Below are 19,965 nucleotides of genomic sequence, written 5' to 3'. Positions count from 1 at the left end.
TCTTCCTCTGGAAAAACCTCTCAAGAATTTGAAGAGTTCAATCAGATCCCCACTCAGGCTCATCTTCTCCAAGGAGAACAGCCCCCAACTTCTCCAATTTATCCTCATAACTGAAATCATTCATCCAGGCATCTATTTTTTGTAAACCTCTCCTGCACTATGTCCAATCTCTTCACATCCTTCCTAAAATGTGACATCCCGAACTGGACGGTACTGGCTGAGCTCACCTGGTATCATACATGTTCACCATTATCTCCCTGCTCTGGTAATCTATGCACCTAATTGTAAAGCATACAGTATTCTAGTCAAGATTAGAGTGACGCTGGAAAAGCACAGCAGGTCAGGCAGCATCCAAGGAGCAGGAAAATCGACATTTCGGGCAAAAGCCCTTCATTAGGAATGATGAATTCTCATTCCTGATGAAGGGCTTTTGCCCGGAACGGTGACTTTCCTGCTCCTCGGATGCTGCCTGACCTGCTGTGTGTTGACTCTAATCTCCAGCATCTGAAGTACCGACTTCCGCCTAGTTCCATACAGTATACTCAGCTTAGTAAAGCCGAGGATACTGTAGGCTTTATTAATGGCTCTCTCTGCCTGTCCTGCCATTTTTTAAATGCACATACGCACTCAAGTCCCTATTTTACTGCGTCCCCATTAGAGTTATACTCTTACATTAGCTTGCCTTTCCATATTCTTCCTAACGAAATGCATCACCTCTCACTTCTCCGCACTGAACCTTATGTTGTCTTCCACTTCCACCAACTGTATGTGTCCTTTTGAAGTTCTGCATTATTCTCCTCACAGTTTACAATCCTTCCAAGTTTTGAATAATCTGCAAGTTTTGAAATTGTGCCCTGTTCACCAAAGACAAGGCTGTTAATATGCAGCAGGAAAGCAAGACCCAAAATAGACTCTGGAGAATTCCACCATAAATTCTTCTCCATCCTGAAAAATATCCATCCACCCTCTGTTCCCTATTCAGGTTATTACTCTCCCTATAATTGCCGAAGGGCCTGTACAGCGCTGTAATGTTCTATAATTCCATGAGCTGTCACCTTATTCAGGAGTCTGTTGTGTAACTGTATCAACATGCTCATCAACCCTCCATTACATCCAAAAAAACCAGCAAATTAGTCAGACACTGTTCTCCCTTAAGGAATCAATGTTGCCTCTCCTTAATTAACCCACATGTTTCCATGTGACTACTAATTCAATCCCGGATTGTTGTTTTGGGTGTCCACACCATGACTATTGAACTGACTGGTCTGCAATTGCTTGACATACCCTGACAACCAGTGACACCTAGAGGTGCTATTCAGCCAGTGAAAGTTGTGGGAGTGGAGGAACTGGAGAAAGATGGGATCAAGAAAGGAATAAAGGATTGCTGGCGATGAAGTGCTAATGGTGATTGGCAAGATGAGGATCGGGTTGTGATTAGAATTAGGGTTATGACCAGGACTAGAGTTGGTGCTCAGTTAGGATTGGATTAGAGTCAGCATTAGGATCATGGTTGAAGTGCTCAGGTCAGGATTAGGGTCAGATCTAGAATTGGATTCGGGTCAGGATTAGTGTTAGGGTCAGGGTTCAGGTCAAGGTTAGGGTTGTGGTTGGGTTAGAGTCAGGTTGAGGGTTAGGTTTAGGGTCAGAATTAGGATCAGAGTCAGAATTTTGGCCCGAGTTTGGGCCTTAATGTAGGATCAGGGTTACGATGGGAAGGGGATTGGCCTATGCTGCTAACGGGATGTGTCGGAGTGAAAATGGCTGAGGTTAATTGCCTGTGACAGTTGGTTCTCCCTTATTTCCTGCAGGTTATATCTTACTGAGTCTGAGTACGAGAAAATATTCCATTCAATTAATGGGTAAGCGATTAACTATTTCCCATCTCTTGATCTGCTGTGTACATTGAACTTTGCAAATATTGGTTTTTAATGGTTTAGTTGCACTGCCTTGTTATGTTTCTCATTTTCAGAGGTCTCTGTGTGGAAAGTACAATTTGATCATTTTGTTTAGTGTGTTGTAATCCTTCTGGTAAATATCAAACTTCCTACCCTTGCCTTTAGGTGTCATAGATCATAGAAAATTACTGAACAGGAACAGGCCTTTCAGCCCTGTGCTGATCATGATATCATTCTAAACAAATCCCATCTGCCCACACATTGTCAATTTCCTTTTAATGCCTACCTGTTCATGCATCTATCCAAGTTCGTCTTAAACTTGCTATTGGTCTCTGTTTCTATGACCTGTCCTGGCAGTGTGTTCCAGGCACTTACCATCATCCGTGTGTAATACCTTCTACTTATATCTCCTTTGAGCTTATCCCTCGCACCTTACACCTGTTATTTGACTTTCCACCCTTAGGAAAAGACTCCAACTATCCATCCTATCCATGTCCCTCATAATTTTATATACTTCTGTCAATCCAAGTTAGTCAAATCTGTCCTTTAGCTCATACACTCCAATTCAGGCAACATCCTGGTTAACCTCTCCAAAGCCTCCACATCCCTTTTATAGTGTGGTGACCAGAACTGCACTCAATGTTCCAAATGGGGCCTAACTAAAGTCTTATACAGTTGCAGCATGACTGGCCCAACCGATGAAGGCAAGTACCCTATGTCCCTTCTTTACCACCTTGTTCACTTGGGAGCTATGGACTTGCACCTCAAGATGCCTGTATGTACATCAATGTTCTGAAGGGTCCTGCCATTAACCGTATACTTTCCTCCTACATTTAACATCCCAAAATATATCACCTCACATTTGCCTGGATTAATCTCCCCCTGTCATTTCTCCATCTAACTTTCCAACTGATCTATATCCTTTGATAATCTTCCACATCTCCAACAATTTCATGTCACCTACAAATGCACTAATCAGACTGCCTATATTTCTATCCAAATCATTGATATATATTGCAAACAACAGAGGTCCTAGCACTTGGTCACAGTCGGAAAAATATCCCACTACAACTATTGTCTGGTCATCGATGACCAATGTGCAGTGAAGAATATTGACGCCGGGCACTCTCCCTCTTCATGCAGCTTCTCCATTGAACACATGGGAGCATAAGCAATTAAACAAAGTAAATGAGTCCAGGAGGTCTGTTCCTTTCACTCCAAAAACAAACTCCAACTCTTCTGGAGGAGGTGACTGCCTGATGAGTAGAGGTTAATGCCCTAAGAGTTTCAAGGAATATTGAGATAAAACTGATTGGAACTCGTCGCATCAAGGGAATTTGAACTCTATGCCAGAGAGTTTTGGATGCTCGGTCATTGAATATATTCAAGAGAGAGACTGAAAGCTCTATTGGATATGCAAGGAATTAAGGAATATGGATAAACTGCAGGAAGATTAAGTTGAGGTTGACGTTCAGTCATGACCTCAGTCAATGGTACATAGATTCGATGGGCAGAGTGGCTGACGTCAGCTCCTATTTCTTATGCTCCGACATGAATGAATCAGATCTATTAGCGTAATCATTAACCCCTTTCCTTAGCAAGAATTGGTCTGGTTACTTGTTAAAGAGACGGATTAATCATTCTCCTCTGAACAAATCGATAGTGTTAACAATTTGTCAGGTGCTTGAGCTGCAGTGCATGGTAAATTTTCATTTGCTGTATAAGAAACTCATTACCGAGCTCCATACCATACACCGGTCAGACTCCACACCATACACCAGTCAGACTCCACACCGTCCACCAGTCTGACTCCATACCATACACCGGTCTGACTCCACACCATACACCAGTCTGACTCCACACCATACACCAGTCTGACTCCACACCATACACCAGTCTGACTCCACACCATACACCAGTCTGACTCCACACCATACACCAGTCTGACTCCATACCATACACCGGTCTGACTCCACACCATACACCGGTCAGACTCCACACCATACACCAGTCTGACTCCACACCATACACCAGTCTGACTCCACACCATACACCAGTCTGACTCCACACCATACACCAGTCTGACTCCACACCACACACCAGTCTGACTCCATACCATACACCAGTCTGACTCCACACCATACACCAGTCTGACTCCACACCATACACCGGTCTGACTCCACACCATACACCAGTCTGACTCCACACCATACACCAGGCTGATTCCACACCATACACCAGTCTGACTCCACACCATACACCAGTCTGACTCCACACCATACACCAGTCTGACTCCACACTCTGCACCAGTCTGATCCCACACCATACACCAGTTTGATTCCACACCACACACCAGTCTGACTCCACACCATACACCGGTCTGACTCCACACCATACACCGGTCTGACTCCACACCATACACCAGTCTGACTCCACACCATACACCAGTCTGACTCCACACCATACACCAGTCTGACTCCACACCATACACCGGTCTGACTCCACACCACACACTAGTCTGATTCCACACCATACACTGGTCTGACTCCACACCATACACCGGTCTGACTCCACACCATACACCGGTCTGACTCCACACCATACACCAGTTTGATTCCACACCACACACCAGTCTGACTCCACACCATACACCAGTCTGACTCCACACCACACACCAGTCTGACTCCACACCACACACCAGTCAGACTCCACACCGTCCACCAGTCTGACTCCATACCATACACCGGTCTGACTCCACACCATACACCAGTCTGACTCCACACCATACACCAGTCTGACTCCACACCATACACCAGTCTGACTCCACACCATACACCAGTCTGACTCCACACCATACACCAGTCTGACTCCATACCATACACCGGTCTGACTCCACACCATACACCGGTCAGACTCCACACCATACACCAGTCTGACTCCACACCATACACCAGTCTGACTCCACACCATACACCAGTCTGACTCCACACCATACACCAGTCTGACTCCACACCACACACCAGTCTGACTCCATACCATACACCAGTCTGACTCCACACCATACACCAGTCTGACTCCACACCATACACCGGTCAGACTCCACACCATACACCAGTCTGACTCCACACCATACACCAGTCTGACTCCACACCATACACCAGTCTGACTCCACACCATACACCAGTCTGACTCCACACCACACACCAGTCTGACTCCATACCATACACCAGTCTGACTCCACACCATACACCAGTCTGACTCCACACCATACACCGGTCTGACTCCACACCATACACCAGTCTGACTCCACACCATACACCAGGCTGATTCCACACCATACACCAGTCTGACTCCACACCATACACCAGTCTGACTCCACACCATACACCAGTCTGACTCCACACTCTGCACCAGTCTGATCCCACACCATACACCAGTTTGATTCCACACCACACACCAGTCTGACTCCACACCATACACCAGTCTGACTCCACACCATACACCGGTCTGACTCCACACCATACACCAGTCTGACTCCACACCATACACCAGTCTGACTCCACACCATACACCAGTCTGACTCCACACCATACACCGGTCTGACTCCACACCACACACTAGTCTGATTCCACACCATACACTGGTCTGACTCCACACCATACACCGGTCTGACTCCACACCATACACCGGTCTGACTCCACACCATACACCAGTTTGATTCCACACCACACACCAGTCTGACTCCACACCATACACCAGTCTGACTCCACACCACACACCAGTCTGACTCCACACCACACACCAGTCTGACTCCACACCATACATCAGTCTGACTCCACACCATACACCGGTCTGACTCCACACCATACACCAGTCTGACTCCACACCATACACCAGTCTGACTCCACACCATACACCAGTCTGACTCCACACCATACACCAGTCTGACTCCACACCATACACCAGTCTGACTCCACACCATACACCAGTCTGACTCCACACCACACACCAGTCTGACTCCACACCATACACCAGTCTGACTCCACACCACACACCAGTCTGACTCCACACCATACATCAGTCTGACTCCACACCATACACCGGTCTGACTCCACACCATACACCAGTCTGACTCCACACCATACACCAGTCTGACTCCACACCATACACCAGTCTGACTCCACACCATACACCAGTCTGACTCCACACCATACACCAGTTTGATTCCACACCACACACCAGTCTGACTCCACACCACACACCAGTCTGACTCCACACCACACACCAGTCTGACTCCACACCATACACCAGTTTGACTCCACACCATACACCAGTCTGATTGCACACCACATACCAGTCTGACTCCACACCATACACCAGTCTGACTCCACACCACACACCAGTCTGACTCCACACCATACACCAGTCTGACTCCACACCACACACCAGTCTGACTCCACACCACACACCAGTCTGACTCCACACCATACACCAGTCTGACTCCACACCATACACCAGTCTGATTGCACACCACATACCAGTCTGACTCCACACCATACACCAGTCTGACTCCACACCACACACCAGTCTGACTCCACACCATACACCAGTCTGACTCCACACCACACACCAGTCTGACTCCATACCATACACCAGTCTGACTCCACACCACACACCAGTCTGACTCCACACCACACACCAGTCTGACTCCACACCATACACCAGTCTGACTCCACACCATACACCAGTCTGACTCCACACCATACACCAGTCTGACTCCACACCATACACCAGTCTGACTCCACACCATACACCAGTCTGACTCCACACCATACACCAGTCTGACTCCACACCACACACCAGTCTGACTCCACACCATACACCAGTCTGACTCCACACCACACACCAGTCTGACTCCACACCATACACCAGTCTGACTCCACACCATACACCAGTCTGACTCTACACCATACACCAGTCTGACTCCACACCATACACCAGTCTGACTCCACACCATACACCAGTCTGACTCCACACCATACACCAGTCTGACTCCACACCATACACCAGTCTGACTCCACACCATACACCGGTCTGACTCCACACCATACACCGGTCTGACTCCACACCACACACCAGTCTGACTCCACACCATACACCAGTCTGACTCCACACCATACACCAGTCAGATTGCACACCATACACCAGTCTGACTCCACACCATACACCAGTCTGACTCTACACCATACACCAGTCTGACTCCACACCATACACCAGTCAGATTGCACACCATACACCAGTCTGACTCCTCACCATACACCAGTCTGACTCCACATCATACACTAGTCTGATTGCACACCATACACCGGTCTGACTCCACACCATACACCGGTCTGACTCCACACCATACACCAGTCTGACTCCTCACCATACACCAGTCTGACTCCACATCATACACTAGTCTGATTGCACACCATACACCGGTCTGACTCCACACCATACACCAGTCTGACTCCACACCATACACCGGTCTGACTCCACACCATACACCGGTCTGACTCCACACCATACACCAGTCTGACTCTACACCATACACTGGTCTGACTCCACACCATACACCGGTCTGACTCCACACCATACACCAGTCTGACTCCACACCATACACCAGTCTGACTCCACACCATACACCGGTCTGACTCCACACCATACACCGGTCTGACTCCACACCATACACCAGTCTGATTGCACACCATACACCGGTCTGACTCCACACCATACACCAGTCTGACTCCACACCATACACCGGTCTGACTCCACACCATACACCGGTCTGACTCCACACCATACACCAGTCTGACTCTACACCATACACTGGTCTGACTCCACACCATACACCGGTCTGACTCCACACCATACACCGGTCTGACTCCACACCATACACCAGTCTGACCCTACACCATACACTGGTCTGACTCCACACCATACACCAGTCTGACTCCACACCATACACCGGTCTGACTCCACACCATACACCGGTCTGACTCCACACCATACACCGGTCTGACTCCACACCATACACCAGTCTGACTCTACACCATACACTGGTCTGACTCCACACCATACACCGGTCTGACTCCACACCATACACCACTCTGACTCCACACCATACACCAGTCTGACTCCACACCATACACCAGTCTGACTCCACACCATACACCAGTCTGACTCCACACCATACACCGGTCTGACTCCACACCATACACCGGTCTGACTCCACACCATACACCGGTCTGACTCCACACCATACACCGGTCTGACTCCACACCATACACCAGTCTGACTCTACACCATACACTGGTCTGACTCCACACCATACACCGGTCTGACTCTACACCATACACCAGTCTGACTCCACACCATACACCGGTCTGACTCCACACCACACACCAGTCTGACTCCACACCATACACCGGTCTGACTCCACACCATACACCGGTCTGACTCCACACCATACACCACTCTGACTCCACACCATACACCAGTCTGACTCCACACCATACACCAGTCTGACTCCACACCATACACCAGTCTGACTCCACACCATACACCGGTCTGACTCCACACCATACACCAGTCTGACTCCACACCATACACCGGTCTGACTCCACACCATACACCGGTCTGACTCCACACCATACACCGGTCTGACTCCACACCATACACCAGTCTGACTCTACACCATACACTGGTCTGACTCCACACCATACACCAGTCTGACTCCACACCATACACCGGTCTGACTCCACACCATACACCACTCTGACTCCACACCATACACCAGTCTGACTCCACACCATACACCAGTCTGACTCCACACCATACACCAGTCTGACTCCACACCATACACCGGTCTGACTCCACACCATACACCGGTCTGACTCCACACCATACACCGGTCTGACTCTACACCATACACTGGTCTGACTCCACACCATACACCGGTCTGACTCCACACCATACACCGGTCTGACTCCACACCATACACCAGTCTGATCCCACACCATACACTGGTCTGACTCCACACCATACACCAGTCTGACTCCACACCATACACCGGTCTGACTCCACACCATACACCAGTCTGACTCCACACCATACACCAGTCTGACTCCACACCATACACCGGTCTGACTCTACACCATACACCGGTCTGACTCTACACCATACACCGGTCTGACTCTACACCATACACCGGTCTGACTCCACACCATACACCGGTCTGACTCTACACCATACACCGGTCTGACTCTACACCATACACCAGTCTGACTCCACACCATACACCGGTCTGACTCCACACCATACACCGGTCTGAAACATTGAGTCAAAATTTTTTCTTGCCCCAGGATCTTACTGCCAGGCGGAGCTGTGGACTTGCAGACATCAGAATATGCCCGAGTCGCTGGCATCTTCTACCGATTGGCACTGAAGGTCTGTAGATGTTCGAACCACGTCAGACAGTTGCAGTAATATTTTGTGGAAGTGTCTGGGACAGATAGAATGAATGACAGGGGTTAGAGTCACAGGATAACCACAGAACAGTAAACATCAGAGGTTTGACCCAGTGGCAAGGAGATTGAGTTTCGACCATCACCACCTGAAGGGATGGGAACAGAAGCCCCAGAGGAGGGCGCAGTTCTCAGTGAGGGTCATGTTTAAATTACACTCTCGTGTCAGAGAACTGAAAGATGAGAAGACAAAGTAATCAGCACAGACTCACATCTTCCCCTGTTGTGATACTGAGACCAAGACAGAAGCCAGAAACCACCAACTTCCGTCACAAAGTACCATGGAATCCTTTACAGCCACTTGAAGCAATTCATCATCTTTTCTGAAAAATAGCATCTCTGACAGCACAGCACTCCCTCAGTACTGGCCCTCTGACAGTGCGGCTCTCCCTCAGCACTGACACTCTGACAGTGCGGCTCTCCCTCAGCACTGACACTCTGACAGTGTAGCACTCCCTCAGTACTGACCCTCTGACAGTGCAGCTCTCCCTCAGTACTGACCCTCTGACAGTGCAGCACTCCCTCAGTACTGACCCTCTGACAGTGCGGCACTCCCTCAGTACTGACCCTCTGACAGTGCAGAACTCCCTCAGTACTGACCCTGTGGCAGTGCAGCACTCCCTCAGTACTGACCCTCTGACAGTGCAGCACTCCCTCAGTACTGACCCTCTGACTGTGCAGCACTCCCTCAGTACTGACCCCCTGACAGTGCAGCACTCCCTCAGTACTGACCCTCTGACAGTGCAGCACTCCCTCAGTACTGACCCTCTGACAGTATAGCACTGCCTCAGTACTTTCCCTCTGACATTGTAGCACTCCCTCAGTACTGACCCTCTGACAGTGCAGAACTCCTTCAGTACTGACCCTGTGGCAGTGCAGCACTCCCTCAGTACTGACCCTCTGACAGTGTAGCACTCCCTCAGTACTGACCCTCTGATAGTGCGTCACTCCCTCAGTACTGACCCTCTGACAGTGCAGCACTCCCTCAGTACTGACCCTCCGACAGTGCAGCACTCCCTCAGTACTGACTCTCTGACAGTGCAGCTCTCCCTCAGCACTGACACTCTGACAGTGCAGCACTCCCTCAGTACTGACCCTCCGACAGTGCGGCACTCCCTCAGTACTGACCCTCCGACAGTGCAGCACTCCCTCAGTACTGACCCTCCGACAGTGCGGCACTCCCTCAGTACTGACCCTCCGACAGTGCAGCATTCCCTCAGTACTGACCCTCTGACAGTGCAGCACTCCCTCAGTACTGACTCTCTGACAGTGCAGCTCTCCCTCAGTACTGACCCTCTGACAGTGCGGTACTCCTTCAGTACTGACCCTGTGGCAGTGCAGCACTCCCTCAGTACTGACCCTCTGACAGTGTAGCACTCCCTCAGTACTGACCCTCTGATAGTGCGTCACTCCCTCAGTACTGACCCTCTGACAGTGCAGCACTCCCTCAGTACTGACCCTCCGATAGTGCGGCACTCCCTCAGTACTGACCCTCCGACAGTGCAGCACTCCCTCAGTACTGACTCTCTGACAGTGCAGCTCTCCCTCAGCACTGACCCTCTGACAGTGTAGCACTCCCTCAGTACTGACCCTCCGACAGTGCGGCACTCCCTCAGTACTGACCCTCCGACAGTGCAGCACTCCCTCAGTACTGACCCTCCGACAGTGCGGCACTCCCTCAGTACTGACCCTCCGACAGTGCGGCACTCCCTCAGTACTGACTCTCTGACAGTGCAGCTCTCCCTCAGTACTGACCCTCTGACAGTGCGGTACTCCCTCAGTACTGACCCTATGGCAGTGCAGCACTCCCTCAGTACTGACCCTCCGACAGTGCAGCATTCCCTCAGTACTGACCCTCCGACAGTGCGGCAATGCTTCACGCCATTGAAATGTCAGTGAAATACCATTTCTGTGAGCACTCTGACATGCTCTCAGCCTTTCACTAGAACACACTGATCTTGTCTTACAGAATGTCTCAGGACTGTGTGCTATTTTCTCTGCAGAGTGTGTAAGGTAGATTATTTCTGTTTGGTGCAGGCCTGTGACGAAGGTGATTATTTCCCAATCTGGGGAACGTGTATGGGACAGCAGCAGCTGACAGTTTTGACAGCTGGAGAGGATCTCCTAGTCCAGACTGACAGCTCCAACGTGGCATTAACTCTGGAGTTTACTGAGGGTAAGCCCACTGACTGTGTTACTGAGTCGGAGTAAAGCAGCCACTCCGTGTTGGTGGCCCCATGCTGACTGGAGGCTGGATGAAAGAAGGGGTTGGATGTGAATTCCAACTGGATTTGCAACCCTCCACCTGCACACTCTGCTCCTCCCCCAGTGTGTCCTGAGTCGGAAAGACGGATGCTGATCTGTAATCCAATTGATCTCAGGACTACTTCAGAATACAGAGGTTACTGTAATTTGTCCTTTCACAATGCCAACCCTCCTATTTCACCATCACACCATCCACTTGTCCACCTCCCTCACCATCACACCATCCACCCTTCCTCCTATTTCACCATCACACCATCCATCCTTCCTCCTGCCTCACCATCCACTTGTCCCCCTCCCACACCATCACATCATCCACTCATCCTCCTGCCTCACCATCACACCATCCACTTGTCCCCCTCCCTCACCATCACACCATCCACCCTTCCTCCTGCTCACCATCACACCATCCACTTGTCCTTCTTCCTCCTGCCTCACCATCACACCATCCAAGCCCCGTTGCGAGTTGGGAAGATTTCATGAGCTCTTTGTCACTGTCCTCATTGTGCTCTGATCCAAATGCACAGTCTGATCCCAGACGATACCCATATATTTATTTTTCAGAAGGAAAATCCAGTCGAATGTTTAAAGGGTTTCCCCCAGAGCTGATGGAAGTTTTATCAAAGAAACCACTAACTGGAAATTTCCACAAGTTCAGCATCACAGAGCAGGTGAGGGAGAGGGTCTACAGAGTGTTTCAGGGTGTGGGGGGGTGGTGTCATTGGGGACACTGGGGGGTGGAGAGGGGCATGTGGAGAATGGGAAGGGAATGAAAAGGGTGAAGATATGTAGGGGTCGGGGAGTGAGGGGGATGGAAGGGGGTATGGAGGTCAGGGAGGAGGGAATGAAAGGGGGTGAAGGGGATGAGAGGGGGAGACGATGTGGAGTTCAGTGATACGGGATGAAGATGGCGATGCGGGAGGTGGAAAGCAGGACATGGGGAATGCGTGAGGGGAGTATAGGATTGTGGTGGAGGGAGACATGGGGAATGGGGGAGGGAATGGAAAAAGGCAGTGTTGTCAAATTTATGGCTCACTCCATACCTTCCTCATGGTATCACATTTCCATCCTTTCAATCATATAGTTGTATCATGAAAGTATTGCATTTATATATCACCTGTCTGTGGAGTTTGCACATTCTCCCCGTGTCAGTGTAGATTTCCTCTGGGTACTCCGGTTTACTCCCACAGTCCAAAGATGTGCAGATTAGGAGAATTGCTCATGTTAAATTGTCCATAGTGTTAGGTGCATTAGTCAGAAGTATATATAGGGTAGGGGAACGGATCTGGGTGGGTTACTCTTCGGAGGATCAGTGTGGATTGTTGGGCCGATGGGCCTGTTTCCACACTGTAGGGATTTTAATTCTGATGTAACCTCAGGGCATTTCAAAGCTTCAGGACCAATGAGGTACCTTTCGAAAGAGGGTTACTATTGCACAACAGGAAATTGGTAGACATTCTGTGCACAGTAAGATCCCAGGATCTGTGATAAGAAGAACAGAATCTGTTTTGCTGATCTTGGTTGAGAGATGACTATTGGACAGGACATCAGGGCCAACACTCCCTCAGTACTGACCCACCCACATTGCAGCGCTCCCTCAGTATTGACCCTCTGACAGTGCAGCACTCCTTCAGTACTGACTCTCCAACAGTGCGGCACTCCCTCACTATTGACCCTCTGACAATGCAGCACTCCCTCAGTACTGACCCTCCAACAGTGCAGCGCTCCCTCAGTATTGACCCTCTGACAGAGCAGTGCTCCCTCAGTACTGACCCTCTGACAGTGCAGCACTCCCTCAGTACTGACCCTCTGACAGTGCAGTGCTCCCTCAGTACTGACCCTCTGACAGTGCAGTGCTCCCTCAGTACTGACTTTCTGACAATGCAGTGCTCCCTCAGTACTGACCCTCTGACAGTGCAGCACTCCCTCAGTACTGACCCCCTGACAGTGCAGCACTCCCTCAGTACTGACCCTCCCACAGTGCAGCGCTCCCTCAGTATTGACCCTCTGACAGTGCAGTACTCCCTCAGTACTGACCCTCTGACAGTGCAGTGCTCCCTCAGTACTGACCTTCTGACAGTGCGGCGCTCCATCAGTATTGACCCTCTGACAGTGCAGCATTCCCTCAGTACTGACCCTCTGACAGTGCAGCACTCCCTCAGTACTGACCCTGCGACAGTGCAGCACTCCCTCAGTATTGACCCTCTGACAGTGCAGCACTCCCTCAGTACTGACCTTTTGACAGTGCAACACTCCCTCAGTACTGACCCTCTGACAGTGCCGCACTCCCTCAGTACTGACCCTCCGACAGTGCAGCACTCCCTCAGTACTGACTCTCTGACTGTGCGGCGCTCCCTCAGTACTGACCCTTTGACAGTGCAACACTCCCTCAGTACTGACCCTCCAACAAAAAATCACAACATGATGTCCAATGTGAGTGTGGAATGAGTTGGCGATTGGGAGAGGATGAAATTTAATCAACTGGGAGAGTAGGAGTGAGGATGAAGGAGAAAGAGGGATGAACGAGTAGTGAGGTGAGGGCGATTACAGCAAAGTTGGTAGATGGTGAGTTAGAGGGTGTGACAATGTGAAGGGGGGACCGAGGAGCAGCTTTTTGCCGAGGTTAGTTGAGGTCCTGTGGTGATATGGCATCTGGGTTTACTCTGAAAATTGCCTTAATTTCACTTTTTCTCTTCAGGCCTTTGTGTCCAATGAGAAATTGCTGTCGTTCTACAGACTCATCTCCACCAGCAGAGACCGCCAGGGAGTCCCGTTTGTCTCGACAATGGAAGGTGCGAGAGAGAGCAGGAGCCCTGCTTAGGGGTATCTTGACCCCAGTGTCAGTCTCCCCACCAATGTCAATCTCCCCCAGTGTCAGTCTCCCCCAGTGTCAGTCTCCCCCAGTGTCAGACTCCCCCAGTGTCAGCCAGCCCCAGTGTCAGACTCCCCCCAGTGTCAGTCTTCCCCCCCGCATTGTCAGTCACCCCCATTGTCAGTCACCCCCATTGTCAGTCACCCCCATTGTCAGACACCCTCAGTGTCAGACACACCCAAGTGTCAGACACACCCAAGTGTCAGACACTCCCAGTGTCAGCCTTCCCCAGTGTCAGCCTTCCCCACTGTCAGCCTTCCCTAGTGTCAGACTCCCCCAGTGTCAGACTACCCCCCCCCCCAGTGTCAGACTGCCTCAGTGTCAGTCGTTCCCAGAGCCAGCCGCCCCCAGAGCCAACCTGCCCCAGTGTCAGCGCCCCCCTAGTGTCAGCTGCCCCCCCTAGTGTCAGTCTCCCCCCCCAGTGTCAGTCTCCCCCACTGTCAGTCTCCCCCACTGTCAGACTCTCTCAGTAGTTGAGTTGCTCTTGCTGGGTTCTAACTGAGCTCCATTATCTCCTGATCTTGCAGCATTTGCGTATCCATTCTATGGCACTCAGTGGCACCCTGAAGCAAACCGCTTCCTGTGGAAGGAGAGTTTGGCAGCTCCTCACTGTTCCTACGCAGTCAGGATATCCTACCTCTTGGCTGAATTCTTCGTTAATGAAGGTAATTCTGCAGCAAACTCAGCTGCTTCCATTTTAACCAGTGCACGGATTATCCAGAGCTCTCGACACAATGAATCTATCCACTGCAGCTTCCACCCAGCTCCCATTCCTTGGTCAGTCTGTGTTTTATAGACTCAAGTGAGGTCATTTGGCCCATCATGTGTAACTACACTAATCCCATTTTCCAGATTTTGGCCCATAGCCCTGGAAGCTATGACAACACAAATGAATATTTGACAAAATACTGCTTAAATGTAATGAGAGGTTTTGACATAAATATCCTTTCAGGAAACAAATTACTAATACCCACCACCCTCTGAGTAAAAATCCTTATGCTTATCTCTCTTCCTAGCCTTCTCCGTCTTCACTTAAATCTGGTTATTGACCCATCTACTCATGGATAAAATGCCTTCCTATCCCACCCTATCGATGCCCTGTATAAATTCAGGCATCTCTGACAGGTCTTCTCTCAACCTCTACTGCTCCAGAAACAACCCCAGCCAATGCCACCATCCCTGATAACGCAGACCCTCAGATCCTTACAGCATCCTCCTCAATCTACACTGCACCCTCTCGAGTTTGTTCACATCCTTCAGAACTCCACACAGTGCTCCTGTTATGACCTAACTAGTGTTCAAAATCCCTTCTCTTTTACTGTGTAAAAACCGAAAGAACTGCGGGTGCTGGAAATTGGAAACAAAAACAGAAATTTGCTGGAAAGATGTTCTGAGGTAGGATCAACCAGACCTGAAACGTTAACTCCAATTTCTCTCCACAGATGCTGCCAGACATGCTGAGTTTTTCCTGCAATTTCTGTTTATGTTTCTTGTATTCTGTGCCTTGTCTAATAAAGGCAAACACCCCATTTGCCTTTTTAACCTCTTTAACTACTTGCACTGTTGCCTTCAGGGATCTGTGGATATATATATATATATATATATATACTCACTCACTCACGTGCACACACACTCACACACACTCACGTGCACACACTCACAGGCACATGCACACACACTCACGTGCGCACACACACACACACACTGAACTTCAGTACTTCCCAGGAATCTACCATTACCTTTCAGTCGATTTTAAATCCAATGTGCCATTTTGCTTTGGATCCCGTGAGCTCTTTCTTTCTTGACAGAATTAAAAACCGATTAAAGTTGAAGTTGTAATTAGAAGATTGGCAGCTGTCAATGGGGAAAAGGCCACTGAGTTGGAGCGAGATCCATCCAGGATTAGTGAAGGAAGTGAGAGTAAAACCATCAGTAGCTCTGGCAATATTGCTGAATCTTTCTTAGAGTGGAGGTGGCACCGAGGATTGGAGAAGGAGAGCTCCTGTTCAAAAAGTCGAATAAGGATTCAATCAGCAACGTTCAGTTCTGGTCTCCTTCCTATCAGAAGGATGTTGTGAAACTTGAAATGGTTCAAAAAAGATTTACAAGGATGTTGCCAGGGTTGGAGGATTTGAGCTATAGGGAGAGGCTGAATAGGCTGGGGCTGTTTTTCCTGGAGCGTTGAAGGCTGAGGGGTGACCTTATAGAGATTTATAAAATCATGAGGGGCATGGATAGCGTAAATCGACAAGGTATTTTCCCTGAGGTGGAGGGACTCCAGAACTAGAGGGCATAGGTTTAAGGTGAGAGGGGAACGATATAAAAGGGACAAAAGGGAAACTTTTCACGCAGAGGGTGGTGCGTGTACGGAATGAGCTGCCAGAGGCTGGTACAATTCCAACATTTAAAAGGCATCTGGATGGGTGCATGAATAGGACGGGTTTAGAGGGATATGGGCCACATTCTGGCAAAAGGAACAAGGTTAAGTTAGAATATCTGCTCAGCATGGATAAGTTGGATTGAAGTGTCTGTTTCTCTGTGACTCTACAGACTAGTCAGCCTCATGCGAGGGAAGCTGACATAGGCAACAATTCAAGGCATTTTGAGAAATATAGTTTCATAAATGATACATGCTAAAAGCAAATCGTAGTTGATTTAATGGAGTTCTCTTCTGAACTAAAGGAGGGACTGGTGATTTTGGGTATCGGCACTTTTAAATGTTGTTTGACAAAAAATTCAACATAGTCGACTTGTCAGCAAAGTTAAAATCCATGTTATTAAATGGACAGTGACCACGCACACACAAAATGGACAAAACACAAGCGATATAATGCAGGAATGTGCAATTGTTCTTCATTATGGGAGGAGTGTTCAACGGAAATCAGGAATAGAACAGCTGATCTTTCTGACATATATTAATAACTTGAACTTGTCTTTAATAAACTTACACAGAAGTTCAGAAATACAATAAGCAATGGAACAATTAGCAACAGACTTCAAACTTAAAAAAATGATTTCAGAAAAGGTCAGATGACAAGAGGTTTAGAAATCAAAAGGCAATAGAAGGGTATAGATAAAGACCAGGAAGGACAGGGAGGTTAAGAGGAATAGTGCATCACCAATGCCAAGAACAATTGTAAACCAATAAGATTGTGGTACAAGTTGAGATAAATGGTTTAGGTCCAATCACCGTTGCAGAGACATGGTTGCAAAGTGACCAAGGTTGGGAAATAAATATTCCTGCATACATAATATTTCAAAAGGACAGATAGAATGGCAAAGGAGGTGGCAAAGTAGCTCTGATAGTAAAGGATGATGGAAGGATCTGAACAAGGAAGGATCTTGGCTAAAACGATCAGGAAGTAGAATCAGTATTGGGGGCGATTAGGAATAACAAGCATCAGAAAACATTGATGTAGGTGTACTGTGGACAGAGCACGAAAAAAGAAATAATTGGGGCTTGTAAGAAAGGCAATGGAAGAGTTGCATGGGGGCCTTCAATCTTCGTATAGTGTGGATCAAACAAATTGGGAATACCTGTTGCAGAGATGTCATTTTGGAATGCCTTAATGTGGGTTCTTTTGAGAAAGAGAAGAAGAAATGATCATGTGGAATGAGAAGATGGCAGAGACATTGAATATGTTTCTGTTTGCCTTCATGGGAAAAGACACAGATTACACATCAGAACTAGAGGATCAGTTAGGGACAAGAAGGAGTGAGGAAATTCAGGTGATCAATATTAGCAGAGAAAATGAACTGGATAAACATAGAAAACTAAAATTCAATGAATCCTCTTCACCAATGCCCCATGGCTTACAGTTCTAAAAGAGATAATTACAGTGATAGTGGATTTACTGGCTATGATTTTCCAAAATTCCTTTGTTTCTGAAAATGCCCCCTAGTGGATTCAAAATTAGCAAATGTAACACTGCTTTACAAAAAAGGACACAGAAAGAGAACAGGGAACCAAGGAATGGTTAGCCTAACATCAGTCATCAGGCAGGCATCAGAATCTATGATTAAGGACATTTTAATAAAATTGTTGTCTGACCACTTAGAGACAACATGGCTGTAAAAAAAAAGAAAGTCCAGTTGAGAAATGTGTTGGGCTGTTTGAGCAAGTAGCCAGTCAGATCGATAAAAGAGGTAGTAAATCTAGGTTAAGTGAATGGGCAATGAGGTGGCAGATGGAGTATAATTTGATTTGATTTAGAAAGTGAGGACTGCAGATGCTGGCGATCAGAGTCGAGAGTGTGGTGCTGGAAAAGCACAGCCAGTCAATCTGCATCCGAGGAGCAGGAGAATCGATGTTTCGGGCATAAGCCCTTCTTCAGGAATTTATTATTGTCACATGTACCGAGATGTAATGAAAAGTATTCCAAGATAATCAGACAAGTCATACCTTACTTAAGTACATCAGGGTAATGAAACAGTACATTCGGGTTATTCAGAGAAACGTTCAGGTTAAAGATCTTTCATCAGAATCTCTTATGTTCACTCCCAACAGCGAGAAAGAATCTTCATCAGTTTGAGACGAAGGAAGAGGAAGAATCTGCTATGATTGACACTCACCAGCCAGTGTTTGTAGGTAACGAGAATTCATTTAGGAGCCTTTACTTCTTTGATTAAGAATGCAGCTCCCACCTCCGTCATTGTCCCAGAGCCGCCACCATTTTGCGCAGTGACTTTGGAACCAGAAAGTTATTAGAGGTCGATGCTCTGGGATTGTGTCCTGTCCAAGAATGAGCTCTGTGTTTGCCCCTCCTCCTCCATCATACCCTGCCTGCAGAGTGACAATTTCCTCTGAGTGACTGTCAATGTCAAATTTGACTTTAGCAGGCGTTGTGGCTGAGTCAGGTCCTGGTATGAGATGGGCAATCTAGGCATCCGAATTCAGATTACACTGGAGGTGGCTGCAGAGAACTGGATAATATCACACATACAGCTCGTCGCCAGAGTTCACTAGATGTGGGCCAATCGACACACTCAGGGAATACATTCAGAAAGCCGGCTCTTACTGTTCTGTCGATACTTTGTGTCAGAGAAGCCACTTAATAAAACCTGACGATGAAATATTTTTTGTTTAACAAGTGTTTTTCCTCACCATTTCAAATCCCCTGCAAGCACACCAAAAGTGACAAAAGTCTTGGAAATGCAGTGCCTTAGTGCGTGGACAAAAGGCAGCAGCCATGTTAGCACAGCAAGAGCCCACAATGAATCACCCATGAGGTTTTAGTGGTGTTGATGAAGGGTGGAACATTGTCCAGGACATCTCCTGCTCACCTATCAACCTGGAAAAAGGTCACTTTAATCAAAACTGAAACATAAAAAGATCACAGATCGAGAGAACGCAGGGGCTAAGGAAGAG

General features: G+C 48.4%; 1 protein-coding gene across 3 annotated transcripts in view; it reads left to right on the top strand.

Annotated features, from left to right (window-relative positions):
• The window catches only part of LOC122561264 (gamma-glutamyl hydrolase-like), a 30,843-nt gene extending 11,173 nt beyond the window's left edge, over positions 1-19,670 (top strand). For all 3 annotated transcript variants that reach the window (XM_043712897.2, XM_043712896.2, XM_087998801.1), the window contains 7 exons: positions 1,809-1,859; positions 9,302-9,386; positions 11,501-11,639; positions 12,290-12,396; positions 14,424-14,517; positions 15,125-15,262; positions 19,105-19,670. In XM_043712897.2, the coding sequence (XP_043568832.2) occupies positions 1,809-1,859; positions 9,302-9,386; positions 11,501-11,639; positions 12,290-12,396; positions 14,424-14,517; positions 15,125-15,262; positions 19,105-19,226 (736 nt within the window). In that variant the 3' untranslated portion in view covers positions 19,227-19,670. The remainder of the gene's footprint in view (positions 1-1,808; positions 1,860-9,301; positions 9,387-11,500; positions 11,640-12,289; positions 12,397-14,423; positions 14,518-15,124; positions 15,263-19,104) is intronic.
• Positions 19,671-19,965: the final 295 nt, after the last annotated feature.

The sequence above is a fragment of the Chiloscyllium plagiosum genome, unplaced genomic scaffold, assembly GCF_037043375.1.
Source record: "Chiloscyllium plagiosum isolate Xiang-an unplaced genomic scaffold, Cpla_swu_hap1 HiC_scaffold_22, whole genome shotgun sequence".
Classification (NCBI taxonomy): domain Eukaryota; kingdom Metazoa; phylum Chordata; class Chondrichthyes; order Orectolobiformes; family Hemiscylliidae; genus Chiloscyllium; species Chiloscyllium plagiosum.
Note: the sequence above shows the minus strand (reverse complement) of the source record. Positions and strands in the feature narration are given on the sequence as shown.